Source organism: Streptopelia decaocto (assembly GCF_964273445.1).
Source record: "Streptopelia decaocto genome assembly, chromosome: 3".
NCBI classification, from domain to species: domain Eukaryota; kingdom Metazoa; phylum Chordata; class Aves; order Columbiformes; family Columbidae; genus Streptopelia; species Streptopelia decaocto.
Window position 1 is genome coordinate 117,842,675 of NC_138656.1, and position 27,514 is coordinate 117,870,188.

General features: G+C 46.2%; 1 protein-coding gene across 4 annotated transcripts; it reads right to left on the reverse strand.

Moving 5' to 3' along the window:
* Nucleotides 1-2,492: 2,492 nt before the first annotated feature.
* On the reverse strand, nt 2,493-26,330 carry LOC309438445 (L-threonine 3-dehydrogenase, mitochondrial). Of its 4 annotated transcripts, none has more exons than XR_014183796.1 (11): nt 26,254-26,330; nt 14,601-14,713; nt 10,368-10,569; nt 9,676-9,718; nt 8,634-8,704; nt 7,933-8,082; nt 7,672-7,844; nt 6,789-6,879; nt 5,759-6,028; nt 3,694-5,524; nt 2,493-2,557 (listed from the first exon to the last, which is right to left on the reverse strand). XR_014183796.1 is itself a non-coding variant. In XM_082049824.1 (10 exons), the coding sequence occupies exons 3-10, from the start codon at nt 10,549-10,551 to the stop codon at nt 5,385-5,387; spliced, it is 1,122 nt and encodes a 373-aa protein (XP_081905950.1). In that variant the 5' UTR covers nt 10,552-10,569; nt 14,601-14,713; nt 26,254-26,330; the 3' UTR covers nt 2,622-5,384. The 4 variants fall into 4 exon arrangements, 1 of the variants encoding a protein (XP_081905950.1); XR_014183797.1 differs by lacking the exon at nt 2,493-2,557 and having other exon boundaries at nt 2,622-4,347; nt 5,326-5,524; XR_014183798.1 differs by lacking the exon at nt 2,493-2,557 and having other exon boundaries at nt 2,622-3,872; nt 4,149-5,524.
* Nucleotides 26,331-27,514: the final 1,184 nt, after the last annotated feature.

The window sequence follows — 27,514 nt, forward strand, 5'->3', positions numbered from 1 at the left end:
CAGCTCAGGTTGCTCAGAGCCCCGTCCAGCCTGGCCTGGGATGTCTCCAGGGATGGTTCAGCCACCACCTCTCTGCCCAACCTGGGACAGGCTCTCACCACCCTCAGCACAAACAATTTCTTCCCCGCATCTAGTCTGAATGTCCCCTCTTTCAGTTTAAAACCATCACCCCTTGTCCTATCGCAACAGGCCCTGCTCAAATGTCTGTCCCCATCTCTCTTATTAGCCCCTTTTAAGTACAGAAAGGCCACAATAAGGTCTCCCTGGAGCCTTCGCTGCCTGCAGCAGCTCCCAGAGAGGTCTTGGTGGGCCCTCAGACCAGCTGGAGAACCTCACACCTCTGTTGGTTGGATGAGAGACAAACGAGGTGTGACCACAGGGTGGCCAGAGGGACAGGGAAGCTGAACAGAAATATTGAATGGTTTGTAGGACTTTGCTTCACAGCATCTACATGGTGTCAGAAGAAATACCATCCTGCACTTTAAATCTTTTCTGTTGTGGGGACCCACCTGAGGGGGAGAAGGCAGCACGGTGTGCAGGTGGCACTAAGCTGTTGATATTCTTTTAGCAAGATGAAATCCCCTCAAAGCTGAGTGCTAACGTGTGCTGCACCTTCTCAGGAGCTTCAGTTTGCTCCTCAGGGAGACTGCACAGGGATCATAGAAAATACATCTACTGGAAGATATTAAATGCACAGAAGCAACCTCTGGGTCAGGATGGATGATGGTTGCACTGGACAACCACTCCAGCACTGAACACGCTCTCAGTTTTACCAAACCATTGGCTTGAGTTTTCAAAAATTCGCACATAATCTCTGCCAGCTTGAAGGAAAATGTTCTAAATTGCTCCCAATTGCCCACTCCTGCCTCATCTGGGTGTTCCTGCTCCAGCAGGGGGATTGGACTGGATGATTTTTGAGGTCTCTTCCAATCCCTGACATTCTGTGATTCTGTGATTTAAGGTCTGCAAGGGCACTGCTGAAGCATAAATGTCTTTTGAATCCCATCTCTGCCGGTGTAAGCTGCACGTGCCAAGTCTCTCAGCTGCTGTATGGAGTTACGGTCATTTTTAAACACCTGGGTTCATTCCAGAAGCTGTGAAGAGGTTGGTATCATCCCAGCCATCCCGGTGTCTAAACACCTTCTAAACTCCTCCAGGGATGGTGACTCCAGCACTGCCTTGGGCAGCCTGTTCCAATGCCCCACAGCCCTTTGGGGAAGAAATTGTTCCCAACATCCAACCTCAACCTCCCCTGGCACAACTTGAGGCCGTTTCCTCTGCTCCTGGCGCTTGTTCCTGGGGAGCAGAGCCCGACCCCCCTGGCTCCAAGCTCCTTTCAGGCAGTTCAGAGACCAGAAGGTCTCCCCTCAGCTCCTGTTCTCCAGCTGAACCCCCCAGGTCCCTCAGCCATTCCCATCACACTTGTGCTCCAGCCCCTCACCAGCTCCGTTCCCTTCTCTCCACTCGCTCCAGCACCTCAAGGCCTTTCTTGGCATGAGGGGCCCAAAACTGACCCCAGGATTCGCAGTTTGGCCTCACCAGGTCCCAGCACAGGGACGGTCACTAGGCCTGCTGGCCACACGATTCCTGATACAAGCCAGGATGCTGGTGGACTCTTGGCCACCTGGGCACACACTGGCTCATGTTCAGCCGCTGTCACCAACACCACCAGGTCCTTTTCCACCAGGCACTTTCCAGCAGCTCTTCCCTGAGCTTGTAGCGTTCACGGGGTTGTTGTGACACAAGTGCAGGATCCAGCATTTGGCCTTGTTGAACCACATACAATTGGCCTCAGCCCATCGATCCAGCTGGTCCAGATCCCTCTGTATGGCCATCCTGTCCTCCAGCAGATCAACACTCCCACCCAACTTGGTGCCATCTGCAAACTTACTGAGGGTGCCCTCGATCCCCTCATCCAGATCACTGATAAAGAGATGGAACAGATCTGGTCCCTGGGGACACCACTTGTGACCAGCCACCAACTGGATTTGACTCCATTCACCAGAAGTCTTTGGGCTGTGTATGTTATGGTCTGTTTGAGCCTGACCCTGTCCTGAGGTGCAAAAGGGGGGATTTTCCGAAAGCACAGAGGTTATTTGTGCACAGCCCTCACAATGTTTTGCTCTTCTTTACCTCCCTCTGGTATCTTAAGCAGCCAACAGTGGAAAGCAGCTGTATGGGCTTCAACCAAGGAATGAAGTTTAACACTTTAGGAATTAGTCACCGCAACGGGACCCAGACCCAAGCAGGATTTGCATTTCTATCCCAGGCTTGGGCGGAGATTTTCGGCATAAGAGAAATATTTGAAACTCAACCTTTTTGGACGCATGGCCCGCACACCTGCCCGGCAGCTCACTGAAGATTAAGGGGTAACCACGTTGTATCCGCCCGTGAGCAACTGGAATAATCAGCAGATAGTTAAATATACACACAAATATCTGAGAGTCACCGCTCAGACTGGGGAACAGGGGGTGTCTGTTGCTTTTTCTGTGTCTCAAATCCCGTGGCTGAAGAAAAGGCTTCAGCACCAACCAGCATCCTTCATCACCGCTCCAACCTGCCCTAAGCAAGGACGACAAAACGAGATATATCCGCAAGGGATTTTATTAAAGTAGGCAACACCCACAACTTACAATATCTGAAAAAAAATGTTTGGAACATCTTTTTTGTTGTTTGTTTTCCTGAATAGGTAATTTAACAGCTACAGCGCTCAAATAACATGAGAAGTCTCTGCCCAGAAGTCCAACTTCAACTGGTAGCAAAAGTTATATGTGTACCACATCAAATGGGTTTAACACAGAAAATAGTGTAACACAGTTACACCAGAAGTTAATGGGGAAGATATGGGGAAAAAAACCCACATGCATCACTGGTCATAGGTTGAAAAACAGAATTTCAAACAGGACTCAGACCACGCAGACATCTCTGACCACATTCCCTATCACCACATCATTACCTCCAATGACTCTCTATTGCAATATGGCTTATTTCAGGTGTTGCGAAATATAAGTTTCTTGAATGGCTGCTCCTAAATGGAGCCAGCAACTTTTGGCAGAAAAAACACAACAACAACAAGAAAACGCGTTCGAAACGCCATTGGTTTGAATTTCACCTTCACTACAACACCTTATCCAGAGCTTTTGTGCAACAAACACCACAGTGTGTTTCGGAAGAAAGAACATTTCTGCTCTTCACTCCCGAGTGTTCACTGAACAGGGAACAGAGGAGAACAGACCCCACGACTTCGAGTGAAGCAAAGAAATGGAGTGAGACCCATCGACAACGCTTTATTTTACACATCTCGTGGAACGGAGGCAATGAGGAGTCCCCAGGGTCTGACTTAGGAGAGATGGGAACGGACAAGACGCTTCAGCTTGTATTAAAGCCTCGTCGTCATAGAATTAATGGTTCACCAGGAGATAATCCTGGTTTGGCAGGGCAGAGGACAAAACCTGAGCCGGTTTTAACTTGGAGGGCCAACTTTGCTGGCCCATTGGGCCAAATCGTACCCTGGAACAATGTGATAGTTACAACAGCAGCCAATGTTTGAAAACTCGTCTTTTCAGAAATGTAAACAATATTTTTCAAAAGGTTTCAACAACAGGCCACAACCTTAGAGGTTTCTGAGCTTAAATACCTGGGAAACGCAGACTGCGCCAACAATAAGTACAAAACCAAGAGATGCAAGTTTACCAAATGTTTAAAATAACTGAGTTTCACCACAGAATCTTCATTTGAAGGCTACTTTCATGACAAAACGTATTCCCTGCGGCACGTAGACTCCTTCACAACAAGACAGAAATCTGGTGATGGGAGTTATCGCCTCGCTGAGGAAACCCCGCAGGGTTACGGAGAGCGGAACAGACTCGCACCTGCCAAAGCATCATCACAGAAAATATAGAAAACACGTTGTAGGCAAGAAAAAGACTTGAACATGTTTAGCTACACATAGTTTGGAGTATACAAGACAAAAAAATAAAGAGATGGAGGGATTCATATAGGGAATTTCCAGTCATTTTGAAAAAGAAAGGTGTTTTTTTCTTTGAAAAGAACATAAAATCAAAGTTCCCAGATGCTGTTGCTCAAGGCCTGCTATTGCTAGAGCAACCCATGGCTCAGATTCATATCCATGTAAACTGATAGTTTACCTAAAATGGCTTTCCTGTCTCTCTCTCCAGTTTGTCACTTCTCAAAGTCTCTTAAGCAGCTTTTGAACAGACATTCTCTTCCTCGCATGCATCTACTCAGACTCCCTTGTTAATCCCAGAATCTCCTGTGCGTGAAACTCAACGAGCAGAACAGCCCTTAACTGTAGCTAGAAGGCGGTTTCAGCTTCTGGATTCCTTTCTAAAGAATAAAAGTGTATGACGGTTACACATAAATAGAAGCTACAAATACACTTACAGTGCACACGGAAAATGTAGCGAGCACAAACACATTTTAAAGGCTGACTTTACCGTAAGGCTCCATCATCAGCCCACCTTTAAAACTTGCTCCCGGCATTATGGCATTGTGTCAGCATGGCAAATAATTGGCATAAGCGAAAGTAGTGCTAATTAACAATAGAGCCACACCTGGGCATTGTCTTCTTGAAATATGTCCCAGATTCACATACAAGTAACAGTTCTTCGGATTCCAGACCTACCTCTGAGGTTAAACTGAAGGCAGCAGCACTTCCAAAGAACAGGACAAAGCTTAATTTGTAAACCCTGTTTTTTTAAAGCATAACGAGCATTCAGGTCCTGTTCCCCTTCACATTTATAAGCATTATATGAATAACGCTGCTTTGTGTACCCTATGTATACAAAAAAGTGTATGTTTGTACAGCACTATATATATATATACAGATGTATATATACAAATATGAACTATCAGCCAAAGTTTGACTTTAAACTAGAATTGCAACAACACTTTGGAAACATGAAGAAACTCTCCTGATCTCTCTTTTGTAAGCAAAGAGTAGAAAGGATCATATCTTACTATGATCTGCTGGGAAAATAAAAAACCTATTGGTAACTTTGTGGGATATGCCCAAAACATCAGGTTTGACAATATTGCCCCATGATGTTTGTGGAGGAACAGGCAGCAGGAATGACCAGACAGTCATCAGCCAGGAATAAGTGCTTTTTTTCTCTTTTTTTCTAGCTGCTTAAGTGTGAAAATTGAAGAATTCTGTGTTTGCCATCAATGCTCTGCTTGGAAACAGTACCAAGTGATGTTTATCTAATAGCACGTTCCAGCTACAGTATGTTTCTGCCCAACTCTATTGCTACTTATAAAACAAAATACTAATTGACATGCTCTAAGACTCAGAAAATTACAAACTAATTTAGCCATTTCTTCCTGGTCCTCAGCGGACATCTGTAAACATCTTAGAAAGTATTTCAGTTAGCTTGAGCAATCCTGGAGTCAGACCCGAGGAAGTTAAACATTGTTGTCACCAACTCCGGGAGATCGTAATCGTGTTTCCAACCCCAATCCCTCCGGGCGTTCCTGTCGTCAAAGTTCATCGGCCAGCTGTCAGCTGCAGTGAAAAGAGAGAAGAAACATGCAACATGAGGTTTAAGAAAAATCCCTTTAAAATTTAAAATGTATTATCGCCGGTTATTTAAACTATTTCATACTCAAGCTGAATTGCAAAATGTAAGATCTGAAGCACACAGGAGCGATTTGCAAGTGCCTAAAAGGAAAAGAAACGTCATTTTTCCCTTAATGTACAGCAATCTAATGCTTTTTCTCACCCACTGCTGGTACTAACCTATGGCCTGCCTGACATCATCCACCTTGTAGGTCACCTGCAGCTCAGGAACGTGTTTCTGCACCTCTTGGGCCAGCTCTTCAGGGGTGAAGCTCATGGCACTGATGTTGTATGTCCTCATGCTCAGCGTCTCTGCAGGTGCCTCCATGACCTCCAGGGTGGCCTTCAGACAGTCGTCAACATACATCATAGGGAGACGAGTGTCTGGCTTCAGGTTGCATTGAAATTTGCCGGTTTTTATGGCATCGTGGAAAATCTGGACAGCGTAATCTGCAGAAAAGTACAACGGATGCGTGTGCTCGTCTGCCTCAGCATGTTGTTTGCTTCATGGCAGTCAACAATCCTCAAACCACCTCCAAAGTCTCCAGCCTGAAGTCTGGCAGCAGAACTGTGTATGATTGACATGGTAAAAGTAATCCCGAACATTCTAGCGTTTGCGCTCTGCAGCAAGACAGCAGGCTTCAAAACATTTTTAAAAGAAATGATCATGGAATCACAGAATCATTTTGGTTGGAAGAGATCCTCAAGATCATCAAGTCCAACCGTTAACCCAACACTGTCACTAAACCATGTCGCTAAGAACCTCATCTCCATGTCTTTTAAGCCCCTCCAGGGATGGTGACTCCACCACTGCCCTGGGCAGCCTGTTCCAATGCCCAACAGCCCTTTCTCTGAATAAACTGTTCCGAATACCCAAACTACACCTCCCCTGGTGCAACTCGGGGCCATTTCTTCTCATCCTAAAGATATCAAAGCTTGAGCACCCAGGGAAAGAAATTCTAAAGGCACTGGAGGATGCTCAGAGGTCAACTCAATGAGTGTAATGAATCCAAAATCTCTCAGATACTGTTGAAATGTTAAGGTTACAAAATTATACCCTAGGCTGGAGTGGACAAAAGTGTTGTTGTAACACTGTTGAAATAGCATCTCCACATTGATGCTCTACATTGCCACAGATTAAATTTCTCCAATGATTGTGTTGGCTTATGTTCTTGCTTGCAATGCTGTGAAATATGCACCAGTCGCTTACCAGTTGTTCCCCCACCGGGCTGTGAGTCTGCGGATATAACTCCTGGGTATCTCAGGCAGCGAAAGTCCAGGCCATACCGGTAATGGTAATACTGTAAGAGAGGAGAGAAACACAGTTTCACACATCAAGACATGGCCACACAGTTCATTGGTTTCACAGGAAAAATATGCCACGAGATGAACCAATGGAGATGAAAGAAGAAGAACTACTGAACTTCATTGCTTGCTGAGTAGCTGAGCTCTCTGCTTGCCCTTTTCTAATTTTCATCCACAATGGCAGACATTGATTCTTGATACAGATTTGGCTTCTAACATAGGATCCAGATCTAGCTCAGTTCAGAAACTGAAAATCTCTAAGTTGGTGAAGACAGCTCAGGTTAATAAAGTCTTCAGACTTGCCACTGGCCTTCAGAAATTAAAAGTGTGAGGAAACGATATGCAAAAAATATCCACTCTAACAATGTTACATTTTTAAAATACTACAAAGCTGAGAGGTTGTGCACGTACAGATTCCCATGGCTTTGTCTTCAGAGTGCTTTTTAATTTTGGGGGCAAAAGTTGTCATTGTCTAGCATGCTTTAGGAAGGCTTTGTGCACTGCCGTTGATGCAAAATCATATTGGTAGATAAGGCAGAGAAGCCAAAGTTAACCAGGGAAAGAAATGATGTTGAAAGTCAGATGTTTGCCAGCTTCCAATTTTTGTACTTTTTCCAACAAAACTCAAAAGATTATTTGTCCTTAAAAGCTGCCTCAGATTACTGCTGAGTATTAAAGCCTGAAGGAAGGAAAGAATGGGGAAAAAACACCGCAGTGAGGAATCTTCCAAAAGCAACGAAGTTCTCCCAGAACTTTCATGAAATAAATAAAAATAAAAGGATTCTCACCTCTCCCATGAGCTCAGCATGAACCTTGGAGACTCCATAGATTGTCCTTGGTCTCTGAATGCAGAGATCAGGAGTTGGATCTCGAGGAGATGTGGGTCCAAAGGCTCCAATAGTGCTTGGAACAAAGAGTCTCAAATTATGCTCAGCTGCAATGTCCAGAACATTGTGTAAACCTGGAAAAAACAACGGCATTTATAATAAATACACCGCATTTTCTCAAGCTTCTGCAGGAGCCATGAATTTGAAACCCTTGTCACATACCGGTAATATTTACAGCTCTGGCCAAAGGCACGTTTGCTTCTCCGACAGCACTGAGCAACGCGCTATAGTGGAAGAGCCAAGTGATCCGATTATTCACCACTATCTCACGTAAATTCTTGTAATCCAAGATATCTGCGTAGATAAAAGGACCTGGAAGAAATGGAAGCAGTAGGAAACTGAATGCCAAAAAGAATGGATGTATGGAAAAATTCTAGATGAAATTCAAATTGCTGCTTCTTGACCGTACCTCTATTGAGGATTTGACTGCACAGCAGATATGCATCGAACAGCATTTGTCAATAAATTAGTAAATAATCAGGAAAAATGTAGGGAAACTGCTGCCTTTACCTAACCTAATCTACATCCATCTTATAATAAAAATTGCCAGAGAATGGAAAAACAGCACACAAATTTAAATTCCAGCTTGTTCCCTCCAAAACAATAAAAGCATTACTTTTTACAGCAGAAGCACAACAGCCAAGCTCAACTTGACTCAGGTATTTATTGTGGTTAACAAGGTGGCAAAGAGACGGTGAAAAATGCAAAAAACAATATCTGGAAAAATAACTGACAGGAGAAATCAATGTCTTGGCAAGATTTCAAAGCGGGAAGGCATTATCCAGAAGTTTCCAATAGCAACTCATTCAGTTTAATGCACGCATCAATTAGACTTTGGTAATTAGCCGATCAGCATCACTTACCACTATAAAAAACATTATCCGCAGGCTTTCTAATGTCAGACAAGATCACGTTGTTCCTTCCAAAGCGTTTCCTGTGTAAAAATACCCACACGGTACAATGAGTCCACAGTCTCCAAGATCATTCATAAGTTGCTATGCTGCTATTTTGTTTTGCAGGGGCAATATCAGAAGAACAATAATTTCCACATTGAAATCAGCCATTGCAGAAAAAAATAACACTCTAAAATATGTCAATATAGCATCTTAGAAATTAGGTGTGGATACGGATTATATGGACCAGGGAGAGCTCTCAGAGCATTTTACATTTCTGGAAAAGATACCATGAAAAAATAAGGTAACTGTGTATGTGGGGCAGGAGAACAGAAAGAGCCAGAAGAAATGTAGTTTTGATTTATTCCTTTTGCTGCATCAGTTCCTCTTTCACCAAATCGTGACAATTCCTTGTAACCTAATCTTTATTTTTGTTTGTGCTTTACTGAATAGGGCACCTTATTCCTGAAGGTATTTAAATGAAATGATCAGAGAGATGTAAGTCTGAAGTTGCAAAGCCCAACAGTGGAGTAATGAGTAAAGGACTAAGTATTTTTTTTCAATATGATGCTTGTAGTTTTGTTCTTTTCTGTAGAACCTGCATAAAGTTACAGCTTTTGTCTCTCTATTGAGCGCTCAAATTCAGCTTTATCTGGCCAGACCAAAAAAGCGAAAAGGAAAACTGATCACCCTCTGAGGATTCAGATGCTCAAAACTTCCTTTTAACTAGAAGCAAACTGAACTCAGCAGCGAGAATTGGGTTATTCTAGGAATCACGACCAATGTACACACAAAAAGTACATCAGCGAACCCAAAAAAACCACAGCAGTAAAAACTAAAAAGACTGAAATTTTAAAGTATTTTACAAAACCAAGAGGTAAAAAAAAAAATAAAATCTGCAATTGTCACTAGGATTCTTTTAAAAATAACTTTCCTGAAAATTATTGCTTCTCAAAGTTCTGGCTAAAGCTTGAACACCTCACTAATAGTGAATCAAAGAATCATGACATACCGCAGAAGTTTAGCAAGTCCCACTCCAAGCTGGCCAAGACCACCTAAAAGGCAACACACAAGAGCTAAAAATCTGAGGAAAAGTGATATCGAGACACAGATTTCCATTATTATATGTACCACATCAGAAATGAGTACTATTTTTTTAGCAAGTCAAAAAGTTTTTATATTCTCAATGAAAACCCTATGAACTGGTTTAAGTAGATTTCTGGAATGAAATATTACAGAATCCCAGAATGTCAGGGGTTGGAAGGGACCTCAAAAGCTCATCCAGTGCAATCCCCCCATGGAGCAGGAACACCCAGATGAGGTTACACAGGAAGGTGTCCAGGCGGGTTGGAATGTCTGCAGAGAAGGAGACTCCACAACCTCCCTGGGCAGCCTGGGCCAGGCTCTGCCACCCTCACTGGGAACAAGTTTCTTCTCAAATTTAAGTGGAACCTCTTGTGTTCCAGTTTGAACCCATTACCCCTTGTCCTATCATTGGTTGTCACCAAGAAGAGCCTGGCTCCATTCTCGTGACACTCACCCCTCATGTGGGCCTGTGATCCCGTTACCATAAGGGAAAGATCATCACAATTAAAGAATATTTTGAGTACTTTTGCTTCCAGCATTCCGCTCACAAGGGAGGGAGGAGTGGGGGATTTGACTGAGAAGCTGGGGCAGGAAAAGTGTTACGACAGGAATGCTGACCTGTAATTAGCACTCGAGGGTGATCAGACTCGGAGAAAGAAACGGAGTGAAAGCTCGCATCGGAGGTCACCTGGCGAGGAGAGACTCCGATGCACCGAACGGGCACGACGGGAATCCCACATCCGCAACCGGAGCTCTGGAGCAGCTGACTGACAGCTCTGCTCATGTTTCGGACAATTGGCATCTTCCTCCTTCAAACACACTGTGGGAAAAGAGAGAAAAAGATTAGTCACATATGACTCAACCACATCAAATGTTTTAGACGCTCCCTGAGAAAACTCTGAAGGGTTTAAGAGAAGCGTGATGCAGCCCAAGACCAATCGGGAGCCACAGCTACTACAAGCGGCCTGTGAAGTAACATGAATGTATCCACCAGAACGAGCTCAAGAAAATATCCACAGCCCAGCGCCCAATATAATAAACAGTAAGAATATAGGTCAAGTTTAAGCTTTAAGTCATTTCAAGCACAAAAGACAACAAATGCACAGTTCAACAAGGTGAGCTGCCACAATTACACAGCTTCACTGCAGGTACTTTGAGTTAAAAGTTTTGCAGACTGTCACAAATAAACCAACCCTTTTCTATTGCATCAGCAACATGCCAAGCCAGAGGCAGCAGTAAATCTCTTTAAAGAGCACTGCTTTACTCGAACTTAATACACATGATGGACAGTGGCCGAGAAGCGAGCAAAGGAGACGCAGTATTGACCCAGGACTCATGAAAGCATCCTAATTACTTCACCCAAAAAAATAAGACAGGATTTGCTCATAGTAACACACTGCAAAAAATACCTCTAAATTACACTGAGCTTCACTCAAGTTTGTGTTGTTTTTTTCTCCAAATCTTCCATGCTGGGGAAGGAACCCCGAACAAATCCCATGTGCATCCACAATTGCTCTTTCCGAGGTTCCAGTTTACTTCTTTCAAAGATAATTCCCAAGGTGCAGTTACTTAAATTCTTCTTCAGACAACTTTTAACTCTCTTTCCCAAAGTGACAGAACAAGTAAGACCCCAGGTGAAAACATATTTAAAACTAGCTTGCTTGAGATTACCCTGCCGATTCCTTTCTCATATGGGTTCTTGGTGCATATGTTAAGAAAAAAAAAGAGTGAAGGATGGTCGCAAGAAGAAATTAGAGCAGCTAATTGCTGCAGATGAATTCCAGCTCTATCAATTCTAGTATGCACAGAAAAACAAACATGTAGTTAATGTGGGTGTTCCTTCCACTTACGGCAACACACAAGGCTGAGAATTTTCTGATATTTTATGGAATTCTGCTACTTAAATAAAGAAGACTTGCTAAACCACCCATCGCAGGCTTAAGAAGATACTCTCCCCCAAAAAAAGTGCGTATTAAGAAGCACATTTGCATATTTAAACTGATCGTTAGAAGGGGGACGGTTAGTAGGTCAGAGAGGTTCTCCTGCCCCTCTACTCTGCCCTGGGGAGACCACACCTGGAATATTGTGTCCAGTTGTGGCCCCTCAGTTCCAGCAGGACAGGGAACTGCTGGAGAGAGTCCAGCGCAGCCACCAAGATGCTGAAGGGAGTGGAGCATCTCCCGTGTGAGGAAAGGCTGAGGGAGCTGTGTCTCTTTACCTTGGAGAAGAAGAGACTGAGGGGTGACCTCATTAATGTTTACAGATATATAAAGGGTGAGTGTCAGGAGGATGGAGCCAGGCTCTTCACGGTGACAACCAATGATAGGACAAGGGGTAATGGGTTCAAACTGGAACACAAGAGGTTCCACTTAAATTTGAGAAGAAACTTGTTCCCAGTGAGGGTGGCAGAGCCTGGCCCAGGCTGCCCAGGGAGGTTGTGGAGTCTCCTTCTGTGCAGACATTCCAACCCGCCTGGACACCTTCCTGTGTAACCTCATCTGGGTGTTCCTGCTCCATGGGGGGATTGCACTGGATGAGCTTTCCAGGTCCCTTCCAATCCCTGACATTCTGGGATTCTGTGACTTACTCTAAGACACATCTTTCTTCCCCTTTAGACTTGTTTGCTCACTTATTTATTGCACTGGTCAATTAGTCTCCTGATGAATTAGCCGAGGCTCTGCTGCACCTCACGGCCACAAACTCATGAGCGGGATCAGTCTCCCTGATACTAGGCTTGGTCTATTAAAGCTGCATCTCTCCTGTCACAGAACAAATCGCTCTGTTGTCTCTAGGCTTTGCCCAACTTTCTTGCAATTCCTTGTTAGACACCAACCCTACGTACCTACATCTAACTCCATCTATAAAACTAGAGCAAATGAGCTAACTCCTTGAGCACTGAAAGAGAAGAAGCCCCATTTTTCGAGGATTTAACCTCAGAGGTAACTAACTGCTATCTAAGAGCTTATACATCTTTTTCCTAGCTTGATTCTCTGCCATTGATTTGTACAATCCATCTTGTTTGCTGGTGGGCCATGAAGACGATGAAGGGACAAGAGCATCTCTCCCATGAGTGCAGGCTGAGGGAACTGGGACTGTTCAGCCTGGAGAACAGAAGCTCAGGAGGGATTTTATCAACGTAGGGGAGGTGCAAAGAGAACAGAGACGATTCTTCTGAGTGGTGCCCAGGACAAGAGGCCATGAGCACAAACTGAAACAAGAGAGGTTCCTCTGAACCCCACAGAATCACAGAATAGTTGGGATCAGAAGGGACCTCTGGAGATCATCTAGTCCAACCCATCAGGAAACACTTTTTATCTCTGAGGATGACTGAGCGCTGGAACAGGTTACTCAGAGAGGTTGTGGAATCTCCACTACCCTTGGAGATACTCAAAACCCACCTGGACACAGTGCTCAGCAAACAGCTCTGGGTCACAGAATCACAGAATCACAGAATGTTAGGGATTGGAAGGGACCTCGAAAGATCATCTAGGCCAATCCAGTCACCCTGTTTGAGCAGGGGGAGGTGGACCAGATGATCTCCAGAGGTCCCTTCTCACCCCAACTGTTTTCTGCAGCTCAGCCAAGGCGCTGATAAGATTCTTCCTTCCCCTGCAAGCCCAGTTTCACAAAATAGACACGTTCTTGCTGGCTTTGAGACTCAGTCCCTGTCAACCCCACTCAAAATTAGTCAAGAGGTACAAAAGTACTTAGAAGTGAGGAGGAGGAAGGCAGCAGGGAGACATATCCAGATAATTCGACCCCATAAAACATGTTTCTCCCTAGGAAACCAACCTAAGAGGACTGGCAGCATTAGCCCTTTAAAGAGCCCCAGTAATCCCTTCTCATTTTGTATTGGGACAACAAAAAGCTCTTAGAGCACCAAGAGAGACTCATCCATCTCTGTTGCAGAAAATTTCCCCTTGGAGTACCTGAAAAGGCATTTTGAGCTCTATGAACAAGGTCCAAACTAAAGTTTGTTGCTACTAAAAATGCCACGTTAGGATCAGATTGGTTTCCCACCTGTTTTTTCTCCAAATGTACCTGGAGCAAAACCACACAGGCTTAAGCTGAGAATTTACTTGCAAGTCTAGGCTGACCCAAAAGAACAATATACACATTTTATATAAGGCACTGAAACACCCCTTGCTGACCATGCAAAAGTCCCGCCTATGACAGGCCTTTATTTCTATTTCAAATATGAAGGGGGAAAAAATGGTGTAACTAGCTATTCTAAAATTTGCCATCAAGTGCACAAATATATAAAGAAATTAATAGCACTCCTTAAAAACATTTCCCAAACCAATCATGAGATAAAGGGAGCCCCAACACAGTGAATTACTTGCAAAACTTGGACAGAAAAGCCCATTCTGCTAGATCAGACTTTCCCGTCCTAAATAACTTCAAGGAGTTATTAACAGCTCAGAATACAAAAATTATCAACGTAAGTGATGTAAAAAACTTTATTGATAGATTCCTCTTTCTTACTATCCCAAAGAGTAATACTTCCGTACTATTAGGAAATGGAAAGAAAACTTTAATGGTTTGGCTTGACAATCTTAAACATCTTTGCCAACCTAAGCAATTCCATGATAAAAAAATATGTATTTTTAAAACACCACCCTCCAAATAGGGTGGGTAATGACCTGAAAATTTCTCAATCACTGGTTTTACTCATTGACCCAAACCAATACTGGAAACTAACTTTTTTGTTTTTTAGATTAAGTAAAATGAGGAAACTTTACCCTGAAATGTGGAAATCGCTTCCTCCGCCTCAGTAATTTAAATTAACAACCGACGCTAATTCTGAGGATTAAGCAATGCAGGCAGGAATTTTCCCTCTGCTGTACTCACCTGCCCCTCAGCTGGTGACAGTGCAGAAGCAGAGCGGAGATGGCAATTTATAGGACACGGCCTCTTTTGAAAGCCAATCAAAAACCTGACGGAATGTAGGAGTTGTCCCACACCTTAAAGAGAGAGAGAGAGAAAAGCGTGAGAGCACCAACAACCAGGGGTATCACTTTCTTCACATTTGCTTGATTTTGAAATGTCCTTAGCTTCATGACAGGCGGAGGACCCTGAAGCTGTGCAGGCAGCTGCTTTAACTAACACAACATCACAACCCAGGGTCATCTCTGAGGGATGGGTTTTAAACTAATTAGTAGCCCTGCAAGGGATTAGTACAAAGCAAACACATGTTCAAATGTAAAGCAATAATCTCCCTCGGACAGCAGGAAATTTGTGAGTTTGGTAAGAAGATTACAGCACAGGGAGAGGGAAAAGAGGGGAAAAAAGAAACGGGTTCGTAAAATGACATTTAGCAAGTTAACTGCCAGCTGCTGCTCCTGTGCAAGATTTCCAAATATTTATATAAGCAGCAAGCACATGTTGCTCATATAAAATACAAAAACATGTTTATAGAAGCCAGTAGTTTCGTATGTATTAGCTATTAATAGAACATTACGGTGATAAGAAAGGTAAAAAACTCATGGGTTTGGTCTGGAAAATCCCACAACAATAAGCTTTAATTCAAATAGGAAAGAGGCAGGAGAGACAGATCAGAACCAAACCCAAAAGCTCCTACAGTATTTCTGGGGGCTGCACAGCTGCCGAGAGGCCACGGGATGTTCCACCAGAGCTGACCAAAGAAATCTAAAACTTGCTTCTTTCAAAGAAAGTTAAGATGATACTTTCTAGGGCTCAGGATCTCACAGATTCCCAACCACTTGTACTTTCAAAACATCCTCGGGTACATGGTCCACACCAATTTGCCGAACTCCAAATTATCGTTCTCCAAAACAGTTTCTGCTTCAGACCTGAGGAAGGGTTTACGCCTTGGAAAGCTCCTCTGCTTTTTCCAACTGCATCAAGAAGAGCTCAAGTGGAAAGATGCTGCCCATCTTGGACATCCAGGAGATGAAGCGCATGCCACCTTGCTTGCCCCACAGGAAAGCCTTACTCCCCAGTGCTAAAGTGGGCACCAGGGCTATGAAGTTGGCGAAGGGTTTGGAGGCGAAGCCATATGAGGAGCGGCTGAGGTCACCGGGTTTGTTCATCCTGGAGAAGAGGAGACTGAGGGGAGAGCTCGGGGCAGCTGCAGCTTCATCGCAAGGGGAGCAGGAGGGGCAGGGCTGAGCTCTTATCTTTGGTGACCAGTGACGGAACTCCAGGGAACGGCAGGAAGATGTGCCAGGGAAGGGTCAGGTTGGACATTAGGAAAAGTTTCTTCACCCAGAGGGTGCTGGACACTGGAACAGGCTCCCCAGGGAGGTGACACGGCCCCAAGCCTGACAGTGTTCAAGAAGAGACTGGACAATGTCCTCAGACACACGGTGTGACCTCTGGGGTTGTGCTGTGCAGGGACAGGAGTTGGACTCAATGATCCTTGTGGGTCCCTTCCAACTCAGGACATTCTGTGACTCCAAGTGTTGCCAGCTGGGAAGTCCATCACATCACTACATTTGGGGGCACTCAAGCTGCAACAGTTAAGGGACACTCCCAGCTCAACCAACACTTAATGCAGCTGGGACAGCTGGAAAGACCAAAGCTGTCACATGTCCCCTGTCAGCATTTCTTCTGGTTCAAAGAGCTTCAAACCAGGGTAAGGGAACCCTGCCTCCCTCCCTATGTCCCATGGTGGGACGAGATGCCGTCCAAAGGGACCTTGACAGGCTTAAGAGATGGGCCCGTGTGAACATCATGAAGTTCAACAAGGCCAAGTGCAAGGTCCCGCACATGGGTGAGGCAATCCCAAGTACAAATACACCCTGGGCAGAGAATGGATTGAGAGCAGCCCCCAGGAGAAGGACTTGGGGGTGTTGGCTGATGAGAAGCTCAACTTGATCAAGCAATGTGCACTTGCAGCCCAGAAGGCCAATCATATCCTGGGTTGCATCCAAAGGAGCATGGGCAGCAGGTTGAGGCTGGTGGTTCTGCCCCTCTGCTCCGCTCTGGTGAGACCCCCCTGCAGTGCTGGTCCAGCTCTGGGTCCTCAGCACAGGACACACATGGAGCTGCTGGAGAGGGGCCAGAGGAGCCCCAGGAATGATCCGAGGCTGCAACAGCTCTGCTGGGAGGACAGGCTGAGAGAGTTGGGCTGTTCAGCTGGAGAAGAGAAATGCCAGGGAGACCTCATAGCAACCTTCCATTATCTAAAGGGAACCTACAAGAAAGCAGGAGGGGGATTTTTACAAGGTCATGTAGGGATAAGACAAGGCGTCATGGCTTTAAACTGAAAGAGGGGAAATTTAGAGTAGATACAAGGAAGAAATTCTTCCCCATGAGGGTGGTCAGGCACTGGAACAGGCTGCCCAGAGAAGATGTGGATCCCTGGAAGTGTTCAAGGCCAGGCTGGACGGGGCTCTGAGCAACCTGAGCTGGGTGAAGATGTCCCTGCTCATTGCAGGGGTTGGACTGGAGGAGCTTTGTGGTCCCTTCCAACCCAAACTGTTCTGTGACTCTATGTACCAGGGCAGGGCAGAGGGTGGCCGGGTTGCTCTCTGTTCTCTCTGGCAGGCAGCTGTTGGCTAACCTCGGTTAAAATAACCTTGACACACACTACAACCTTCGCGGCTTGTTTTCCAGAGGTGATGCATGACCATGGGACGCTGCCGTATCCCACTCAATGCCCGCCAAGAAACGACGTCAGCTTCAAACACCAAGGGACCGACCAGACATCTGACCTCAGCCACCAAAAAAAACAAAACAAAACAAAACATTATACCACCTACTGAAGAGCATGAGGCTCTTGGTAAGTAAGATTTACTTCACACTGGGCTTACAAAGGTGAAGTAAAGAGGCTGGTGCGAGCTACATGTATGAAGAAAACATGTAATCCCACATCATGTCTCTGCTGAGAAGACGGTCCAAGGGAAGGCAGGAGGTTTGAAGATCAAAGTGCTACAGCCCCACAGCTGGGGATGGACTTTTTAGCAGGGCCTGTTGCGACAGGACAAGGGGTGATGGTTTTAAACGAAAGGAGGGAGATTCAGGCAGGGCATGAGAAAGAAATTGTTTGTGTTGAGGGTGGTGAGAGCCTGTCCCAGGTTGGGCAGAGAGGTGGTGGATGAACCTCCCTGGAGACATCCCAGGCCAGGCTGGACAGGGCTCTGAGCAACCTGAGCTGTGAAGATGTCCCTGCTCATGGCAGGGGGGGCACTGGGGGAGCTGTGAAGGTCTATTCCCACCCAAACTATCTAATGACTCTATGATTCTAATGGAGCTTCTCCTCACGCGGCTGCTCCGCAGGGGCGGGGGGGCTGCCCGGCTTCCCCCGGGCAAGGCCCGGTGCCTCTGGGGATGATGAGACAGGGCGGGAAACGGCGCCCGCTCCCCTCCCGCACCCCATTCATTCGGCCCCGGGCTGCGGAGCGGCCCCCCGGCCCCGCACACCCGAACCGGCCCCGCGGCCCCACCGCCCGGCCCCGCGCTCACCCGCGGACCCCGCCGGGCTCCCGGCTCCGGCCGCTCCGCTCGGCTCCGCTCCCACCGGCTGCGGGTGCCGGAGAGTGAGGGGGGAAGGGGGGGAGGAGGCGGGGCTGCGGGCTGACGTCACCGACTGCCGGGGAGGGGTTCGGGGAGGGGAAGGGGAGAGTGATGTGACGCCACGCAGATGTGACGTCATACCCTGAGAGGCGGGTCGGCTGGACCCAGTCATAGGATCACAGAACGGTTTGGGTTGAAGGGACCTTCAAATCTCCCCCAGTGCCACCCCTGCCATGAGCTGGGACATCTTCACCAGCTCAGGTTGCTCAGAGCCCCGTCCAGCCTGGCCTGGGATGTCTCCAGGGATGGTTCAGCCACCACCTCTCTGCCCAACCTGGGACAGGCTCTCACCACCCTCAGTGTCAAATATTCCTGCCTCATGTCTCGCCTGAATCTCCCCTCTTTTAATTTAAAACCATCACTCCTTGTCCTATCACAACAGGCCCTGCTCAAAAGTTCATCCCCGTCTTTCTTGTCAGCCCCTTTTATGTATGGAAAGGCCACACTCAGGTCTCCCCGGCGCTTCTCTTCTCCAGCTGAACACCCAACTCTCTCAGCCTGTCCTCCCAGCAGAGCTGTTCCAGCCTCGGATCATTTCTGGGGCTCCTCTGGCCCTTCTCCAGCAGCTCCATGTGTGTCCTGTGCTGAGGACCCAGAGCTGGACCAGCACTGCAGGGGGGTCTCACCAGAGCAGACACACAAGGTCCCCCAAGACCTGATATCACCAGCCACCAGCCGAGCTTTGGTGTGGAACAGGCTGCCCAGGGCAGTGGTGGAGTCACCATCCCCACAGGTGTTTAAAAGACATGTAGATGACATTCTTAGGGACATGGGTTAGGAACAATGTGAGGTTAACGGTTGGACTCGATGGTCTTTAAGGTCTTTTCCAACCAAAATAATTCTGTGATGCTATGACAACATGGTGCTGGTCGAGTTCAGGTTTGCAAAGATAAACTCAGGCTGTGGAGCAGTCTGGAAGGTGTGAGGGGAGCGGTGGGGACAGGCTGCCACTCTGTACCAAGTTTGCCCTTTTTGCGAATGCTGCCAAAAATAATATTTCTAACTGCAAAGCATCCTCTGTTTTGGGCTGTGAGACATGGATGTCACAAATCCTGCCTGTCTGTGAAAAGTCAAGATATGGTTAAGGAACTAATTCAAGATACAGTGAAAACATTTCTCACCAGGATCGGGTGACCTATTGCTCAACTCCTTGAGCAGGACAAGGGCTGCTGGTGATGACACCGCTGGGTGAGAAGAAGGGCCAGCAACAAGAGTATTTTACCAAAGAAAACCTTTTGATTAATCAACTGTTGAAGTAAAATGGTAAAATGCTGAGTTCTGCAGGATTTGTATACTTGAGAGTAAGACTGTTGGATAATCAGCATACAGATGGAAAATACTTCTACCTGCAAGAAAGAATACATACCAAAGTTCAAGAGCAGGTTCATTTATCAGAGTTTAAATGCCAGAAAGGCTTTGGAGTATTCAAAAAAAAAAACCTCAAAAAACAAAAAGAGGAGCTCTATAATGAGAAAGATGAAGGGGAAAGTCCTCTAAGACAATGGTAACTATCTTCTGGGGTAATTAATGGCAGAACACTGATGGCAAGACTTCAGGAATAAATAAAGTATTAGACATTTGCATTTCTATGTGGAGGGAGACAAAAAAACAAAAGCTGGAAGGTGGTTTATCTCTCCTCTTCCCCACTGTCACTTATTTATGGGCAGAAATCAGGCAAGATGGAAAGACTATAATCTGCAAAGCACTGTGAAATACAACAGACTTCAGAAAAGATAGGTAACGTTTCAAAAAGATATGTTCAAATGTGAAATCCAGGTCAAAGGAGGAGGCTGGTTTGCCTTCAGGAGCATCTTCAGACACAGAAAATAAGTTCTGCTGAGACTGAGGGTAAACATGACTCAGGCAGTAATCATATTTAAAACAGAAACTGATAATCTCAACAGCACACACAAATGACTCCGTTGCATGAATAACAATCAGGTGGGTCCAGCCAGCAGAAAGGACCCACATTTCACAAATGTAATTACTGCACTTGGCTTCCTTATGGCTCAGTGTTCTGCTTACAATAAATGGCCTTGAAAAACAGCATTTTTCTAGTGAATGGTTACTTTGCAAAGCTCCGTGAGGTTCCTCATCCTGTGGTCAGGCAGGTATTACTCATAACTCAGTGAACCGAACTAAGAACATAAAAGCAACCCCCGCAAATCAAGCGAAGATCACCCTAATCCATTATTTTTGTTTCTAACAGCAGTTTTTTCCCCGCAATACTCTCAGACCTCTGTGATCTAGAGCTGAGGGACCTTCTGAACCAGACATAGTATCTTCACATTCAGTTTATTTACAGTCATTAATGTTTTCCTCCTCCACAAACTCACCCATATGCCTTCAAACTCAGGTAATCTTGTAGTACCCATGCTGGATAATACGCCTGCTTTGTGCCTTCTAATTCTATGTAGCTAAGCTGGTACAATCCTCAACCTGCCTGCCAAGTGGTGCAATTCATTAACATGAGAAGAAGAAGAAAAAAAAGTCTTATAAACATCTCTGTGGCAATGTAATCTTATCTCAAAGCCTTTGTTCATCAAGATTGCATGGGGAGTTAAGGTTGTTTATGGTTGTGAAAGAGAAGTGTTTGTAATAAGGGGAAAAAAAGTAGTAATGTTTGCTAGAGGTGCAGTTCAGTAGAAGAAAGGAGGAGAAGGGCCTGGAGCTCTGGAAGCACTCTGTACAAATGCTGCTGGCAAGGAGAAGACTTGTCTCATGGACTTGCAATGGTCCATCAAATCAGTGATCCATCAAACACCATGTCCTGTTTGCTAGCAGCTCATCTCCTTTGTCTTTCAGAATAAATCCTACTGATCCACGTACTCAATGTTCTCTTGAGAAGGTGAACAACACACAAGCTTCCCTTGCCAGCAGCATCTTCTGCTGCCTGAAGTCACCTACTCCCTCAGCCAGAAATGGCCGGAGAACTTTGATTTAGGAGTGAGATTCCCACATCCAGCCCTACTTCCTGGGCTGCAAAACACCAGAACGCTGCTAAAAATTGTAGAAAGTGTGACACAGGATCATATTCAAGTCCAAATATATTGCACAAACTGCACCAGGGTCTTCTAATCCCCCTTGGTTGCTCATTAAGAACTTCCTGCCACATTCACCTCTACCGTTTTCCAAGGAAATGAGGAGTGCCTGGGTGGCATCTCTCTTCCAACAAAAATTATTCTATGATTCTATGTCACGTTACTGGGTTTCTGCAGTTTTGGCCAAGTAAGGCCCCTCTCTAGAAGAAAGTTTGGCCAGCAGCCATCATGACATTGTCCTCGCTGTCTCCATGTGGTATTAGCACATCGATTTGGGGAGTGTCAGGGTGTCAGCCCCAGCAGACCGGCTTGCCCTGCGGTGGTCTGTCTGCAAACAAGAACAGACAGTTCAGGACATTTGGTCTGAGTAAATGATGCAGAGGTGGGCTGGAGAGAAGTACAGCAGATGGGGGCAACAGATAGCACATAAGGGCCTGAGAGACTGAAGGGGAGACTCACAGCCCTGAGACAGGCAAAGCAGAGAAACTATGAAGAAACTGAAGGAGAGCACTGGAGAAAAAGGATAGAACTAGTGTACAGGGGTCCCAGCTGGCTGCTGAGTGCGGTCACCTCTCGCTGGAGACTTAACATCATTTCCAGGAAGGTTCACCACAGGCTTCAGTCTGTGGCTGTCCTGTTAGGCTACCAGCTGGACAGACACCCGCAGGGATCCTGGTGTCAGGTAATGCACCTCCATTCAGGCCAGACATGAGGAAGAAACTGTTTGTGCTGAGGGTGGTGAGAGCCTGTCCCCGGTTGGCCAGAGAGGTGGTGGCTGAACCATCCCTGGAGACATCCCAGGCCAGGCTGGACGGGGCTCTGAGCAACCTGAGCTGGTGAAGATGTCCCTGCTCATGGCAGGGGGGGCACTGGGGGAGCTTTGAAGGTCCCTTCAACCCAAACTATTCTATGATTTGTGCAAGCCCAGGCCAGTAAGGACTCACAGAGGGGCCTTCTGTGACCTAATTTTACCTTCAAGAGAGCCCTTTGCTCCAGCCACCAGTGCACCTCCCAGTCACGTGGAAAGAACAAACCCTGTGCAAAAGTGCAAAGGAGATCAGCATTGCATTATAAAACTGTAGCCTGAGACGAGGTAGACCCTCCAGGGGCCTTGCACACAGATGGATCTCTGTATGGGTCCAAATTGGAAGGTATCTGGCACCCCAAAGCTCTCTTTACAGTGATGCCTTTGGGGGAAAGAAAAAGATTTTACAGAATTGGGGTTGAAGGGACCTCTGGAGATCCCCCAGTCCAACCCAGCTGCTCACGCAGGGTCACAGAGCAGATCACACAGGTGGGTCCAGGCGGGTTTGAATGTCTCAGACAAGGAGACTCCACACCCGCTCTGGGCAGCCTGGGCCAGGCTCTGGCACCTCCCAGCAAACAAGTTTCTGCTCATGTTCACATGGAGCCTCCTGTGTTTCAGTCTGTGCCCGTTGCCCCTCATCATGTCATTGGGCACCACAGAACAGAGTCTGGTCCATCCACTTGATACCCACCCTTGATTTGTAGAAGTTGCTTCCTCTATTGTTGGTGTGAAATACCTACACAGGTGCTTCAAATGAATATCATGTCCCCAGGAAGGGAAATGAAAAGGCAGAATTTGTGAGCAAGAAGCACAGTTTCAAAACCACAGCACAGAGAGCTTTGGAGCATGTGGAGACTGGACTGCATTTTCTTCAGAAGGCTTGTCAGCTCACAGGTCACATTCCTGTGGCTGAGATCCAAAAATGTTGGGCCTGGGTTAATAACCCCATGAAGCATTTACAGTCTTTCACTCTTGCCCTGTAGACACATCTACTATTAGTGTATTTCAAAACAGCCTAAAAAGAAGTGTGTCCAATGGAGAGTGCCATCGTATCCCAGCTCAATATACTGACATAAAATTAATTCCCTTTCTAAGATTAATCTTCACTTTTAGAGTCTAACAGTATCTGAGTGGCCACCTTACCCCAGAGTCTAACACTCACTGGGATCCTTGGTATGGATATGCAGCTCCACTAACTTTATTCTCTACGTGGCCTCCTATTTAGAAGACCATGTATGTTGATAGGATGAGTTTTCTTCTTGGAATATCTATGCCCATCTCCTGCACAGAATGACCCAGCAGACTCTCATGACATGCTAAAAGCTGCACAGGAGCTGAGTTTGCCAAACACGCGGGGCTGTAAATGCGAGTGTGTGTACTGATAGCGTGTACCTCCAGTTTCGAAGCACGGTGTCCTAACTGTCTGGTTCTGATTCTTACAGTCCCTGTTCCAGTAAAGATCCTCTTGACTGAACAAAGTTGGTTTCTGCACCAAAGGGCAATGAGGTCATTCTGCTGGGCTGAGGCCACAGGTAGTAAAACCAGTTGTGTCCCGTTGTGTCCAAATGTGCCACAGTAGCCACAAAGAGTCACCAGTGAGGGAGACTGAGCTTCACTTTGATGACAGCTGAGCCACGCAGAATGCGAAAAGAAGAAACATCTTCTCCCTGTGGCGCTGAACCGGTTTAACCCTGACGTTCATCATCCCCGCCAGATCTGACACAGGCTGTGCCTGTGCACAACAAGGTGTCACATTGAGTTGGCAGGCAAAGGAGACCCTCGTACTGATCAAAGTCAGTTGTCATCTTCCCTTCAAGAGTGACCGGCGTTGCTTTTGCACCCAGCCGTGTGCAGCACACTGGATTGCCATTTCCTTGAAGGAGAAGAGATGGGGAAGATTTTATTCAGAAGTCATTCTTTTCAATTAAAAGAGTGAGCCTGATGCTCTTTGGTTCAATTGCTGTTCAACGCTCCATGGAAGATCAGGGCCTGAAAGGTCACATTTTCTCTGGGCAGGCTGGTCAGAGAAAGCAGGATTTTCTGCAGCAGGATTTACTCCAGCACTATGTACGTATATATTAGACTGCAGTCACATTTCTCCACATAAGGGAAGCGAACGGCATCCTGCACAGTAACATTCCAGGATAAAGCCCTCAGGACTCTCCCAGATGCTTTTGTGTCGCTGCCCTCTTCTAATCGACATATTTTTGTGAACTTAGGATCGCATCCTGCAAAGGCAGCTCCTCTTGGACACAGTAATTTGTCCACTGCACTGTGAGACACGTGAATACTGCTAACGCACTGACAGCAGGTATTTTATCTGGTTTCTTCTATAACCGTGATGCTAATTTCCACTTTCATGATGAAGGATTTTACAAGAGGGATGAGACACAACTAATGACACTCCAGAGCAACAAGAATCATCCAAAAAAATGGGAAAGGAGAAGGGAACAGAGATGGTTCTATGAAGAGCAGAAGTAGTTGGAGGACACAAGGGACCAATCTTACAGTAGAAAGCATCACCACTACCACAACAATAACAACAACAACAATAATACATTGGTTTTGAAGCCACATACTCAAATAGCAGCAAGATTATTCATTAAGACTAACTTTTATCTGTAAGGAAGTAATGGAAAGCCTGACTTGGGGAGAGAACAGAGTTTCTGTTGCTAAGAGACTGAAGAGCAGGTGAGGAACACCTCCATCAGCAAAGATATACATTTGGTAGATCCTGTCTCAGGGCAAAAAGAGAAGCTTAATGACCTGCTCTCTTCAGATTTAGGGCCTCAATCTCTCCCCATGCTTGCCACTTTTGCTGCTCTGAAGTGCTTGCAGTGTAGTTGTGTCACCCACAGAATAATTTGTGATTGATTTTATATCCAAGAAACATATAAAATAACAAGGGAACAGTTGGTTATCCTGAGAACGTACCAGAAAGGCCACTGGTTGAAGTTTTGAAGGTTACACAGTCCTCAAGAAGCCCTGAGCTGTGCTGGAACCAGCTAGTGGGAATTCCTAGAGTTGCGTTCATTATTTTATAGAATCGTAGAGTCACTTTGGCTAGAAAAAAGATCATCGAGTCCAACCATTAACCTCACACTGTCACTACCCCATGTCCCTGAGAAACTCATCTCCACGTCTTCTAGTCACCTCCAGGGATGGTGACTCCAGCACTGCCCTGGGCAGCCTGTTCCAATGCCCCACAGCCCTTTGGGGAAGAAATTGTTCCCCACATCCAACCTCCACCTCCCCTGGCGCAACTTGAGGCCGTTTCCTCTGCTCCTGGCGCTTGTTCCTGGGGAGCAGAGCCCGACCCCCCTGGCTCCAAGCTCCTTTCAGGCAGTACAGAGATCAGAAGGTCTCCCCTCAGCTCCTGTTCTCCAGCTGAACCCCCCAGGTCCCTCAGCCGCTCCCATCACACTTGTGCTCCAGCCCCTCACCAGCTCCGTTCCCTTCTCTCAACTCGCTCCAGCACCTCAAGGGCTTTCCTGGCGTGAGGGGCCCAAAACTGCCCCAGGATTGGAGGTTTGGCCTCCCCAGTGCCCAGCACAGGGGGACAGTCTCTTCCCTGATCCTGCTGGCCACACTACTTTGCAGAAGGAAACAGCTTCATTTGTTCCCTGAAGGCTTTTCTATACATGCCCATTCACCTACTGTCTTGTAACTTCACATCTAAACAAAGGAAACAGATGAAAGTTACATCCCACATATGAGAACGATGAATTGAGATATATTCGTGTGTATTGGTAACGAGCCAGGCAGGGAAAAATCAGGCCCTAAGTCATACCCTCCGTGAGCACTTGCCTTTACAGAGGCCATCATGTTGCGAAGAGATCCACGGCAAGTTGCTGCTTACCCGCAAGGAGGGTTTTCACACCTCAGCGTGGATGCTCTAATTCACATTGACTCTCGCTTCCCCTCTGCTGACTTTCCCAGTTTTCCAGCAGAGCTCCTGTAGCACACCAAAAACACCGCATGGAAGGCTCGGAACTGAAACAGTCACAACCAACCTCCCTGCCCTTCGCAGATTTTATGAAGACCAAATACATTCATCCTTTAACAAACATGAGTAACCCAAAGCCTAAAGCAAAGACAGAAGGGAAATATATACCCTCAGCAGCTGTTTTTGCAGAACTAGATGCTCTAATAACATCTGGGGTGCACACAGCATCCATTTTTCTTCCTTCCTTACTGGCCTTGACAGTGCAGGTTTCCACACAAGGATTCATTTCAAGTAGGCTATGGAAACAAGATGCATGGTTAGCGCAGCTAATGACAAGGACGAGTTTCCAGTCTAAGCAGGAGCAGTGTATCAAACAGCTCTCAGGCCAACAGAAAAGAGTTTGTTCACAGTAAGTCTTCTCTGCCCAGTAAATCATGTCCTGCTCTCCTAAAGGTCTGTATCCTTCCAAACAACACACAGCCTGGTATGAAAACAAGCTCATACAGGTCTTCGAGGTGAGCAGATGCTGCAGGGGTCAAGGAATTTGCCCTGTGAGACGTGACAAACAGACTATCATCTTAAAAATTCGGACAAAACATCACACCAGGTTTGTCATGCACCACAAAGAATTCATTAATGCAATGAACTTAATTGCCATCCTCTATCAAGGTTCATCTGAGTCTGGCCTTACAGATATTCCAATGAATAGCTGGGCTGCTCAGTGTGTACCTGAGCTAGCGGATACTAATTCCCTGATAACTTTGCAATCCAAGCTGTCCCTCTGAGGCTGCCAGCATCTCCTGCACATTCTGAGGTGACCACTGTGGCTGCTGGGATGCTCAGCTAAGCAGAAGCAACCTTGGTGTATGGATGGAACCCTTGATGCTGAGGAAGAGAATGTTTGGAAACCACAAAAGGCAGACCAGAAGGCTTTGGAAAAACATTTGTGCCACAGTTTATATAACTCAGGTTCGCTGTCAATGCAGTGATGCATCTTCCTCAGAAGCTCAGAAACCAAGAAAATGGTTAAGTGACCATCTGATCCAAGAGGAGTGATCTACTGTGGTCCACCTTGCGATTTACTTTCCTTGGAGTGCTGATGGATTACAGAGCTTCTTAATAAATGCTTTTACCCAGTAAACACACATAAGTTGATGAATAGGACAATGAATACAGTCCTTTATAATTACAATCTACATTTATTGAACGGGAAAGGTTCTGCCTCACTCCAGTCCCTTCCTGGCTGTCGCAGACAGAAGTGACAAGGCCATCCACTGTCTTAGAGCAGCTGAGCTATTGATGTCATCCTAGTACAAGGGTGACATCACAGCCCCCCCGTAGATAAGATCTCTCCAAATTGTTTCACTACTCAGCACAAAACAGTCTCTATAATTAGCAGAAACACACAGTATTGCCCCACGGAGAAGAT

Coding starts and splice junctions, on each gene's coding strand:
- LOC309438445 (XM_082049824.1), bottom strand. CDS start 10,551: ATGCCAATTGTCCGAAACATGAGCAGAGCTGTCAGTCAGCTGCTCCAG. Junction 9,719..10,367: donor CCCTCGAGTGCTAATTACAG/GTCAGCATTCCT, acceptor GTTGCCTTTTAG/GTGGTCTTGGCCAGCTTGGA. Junction 5,525..5,758: donor TGATGTCAGGCAGGCCATAG/GTTAGTACCAGC, acceptor TTTTCACTGCAG/CTGACAGCTGGCCGATGAAC.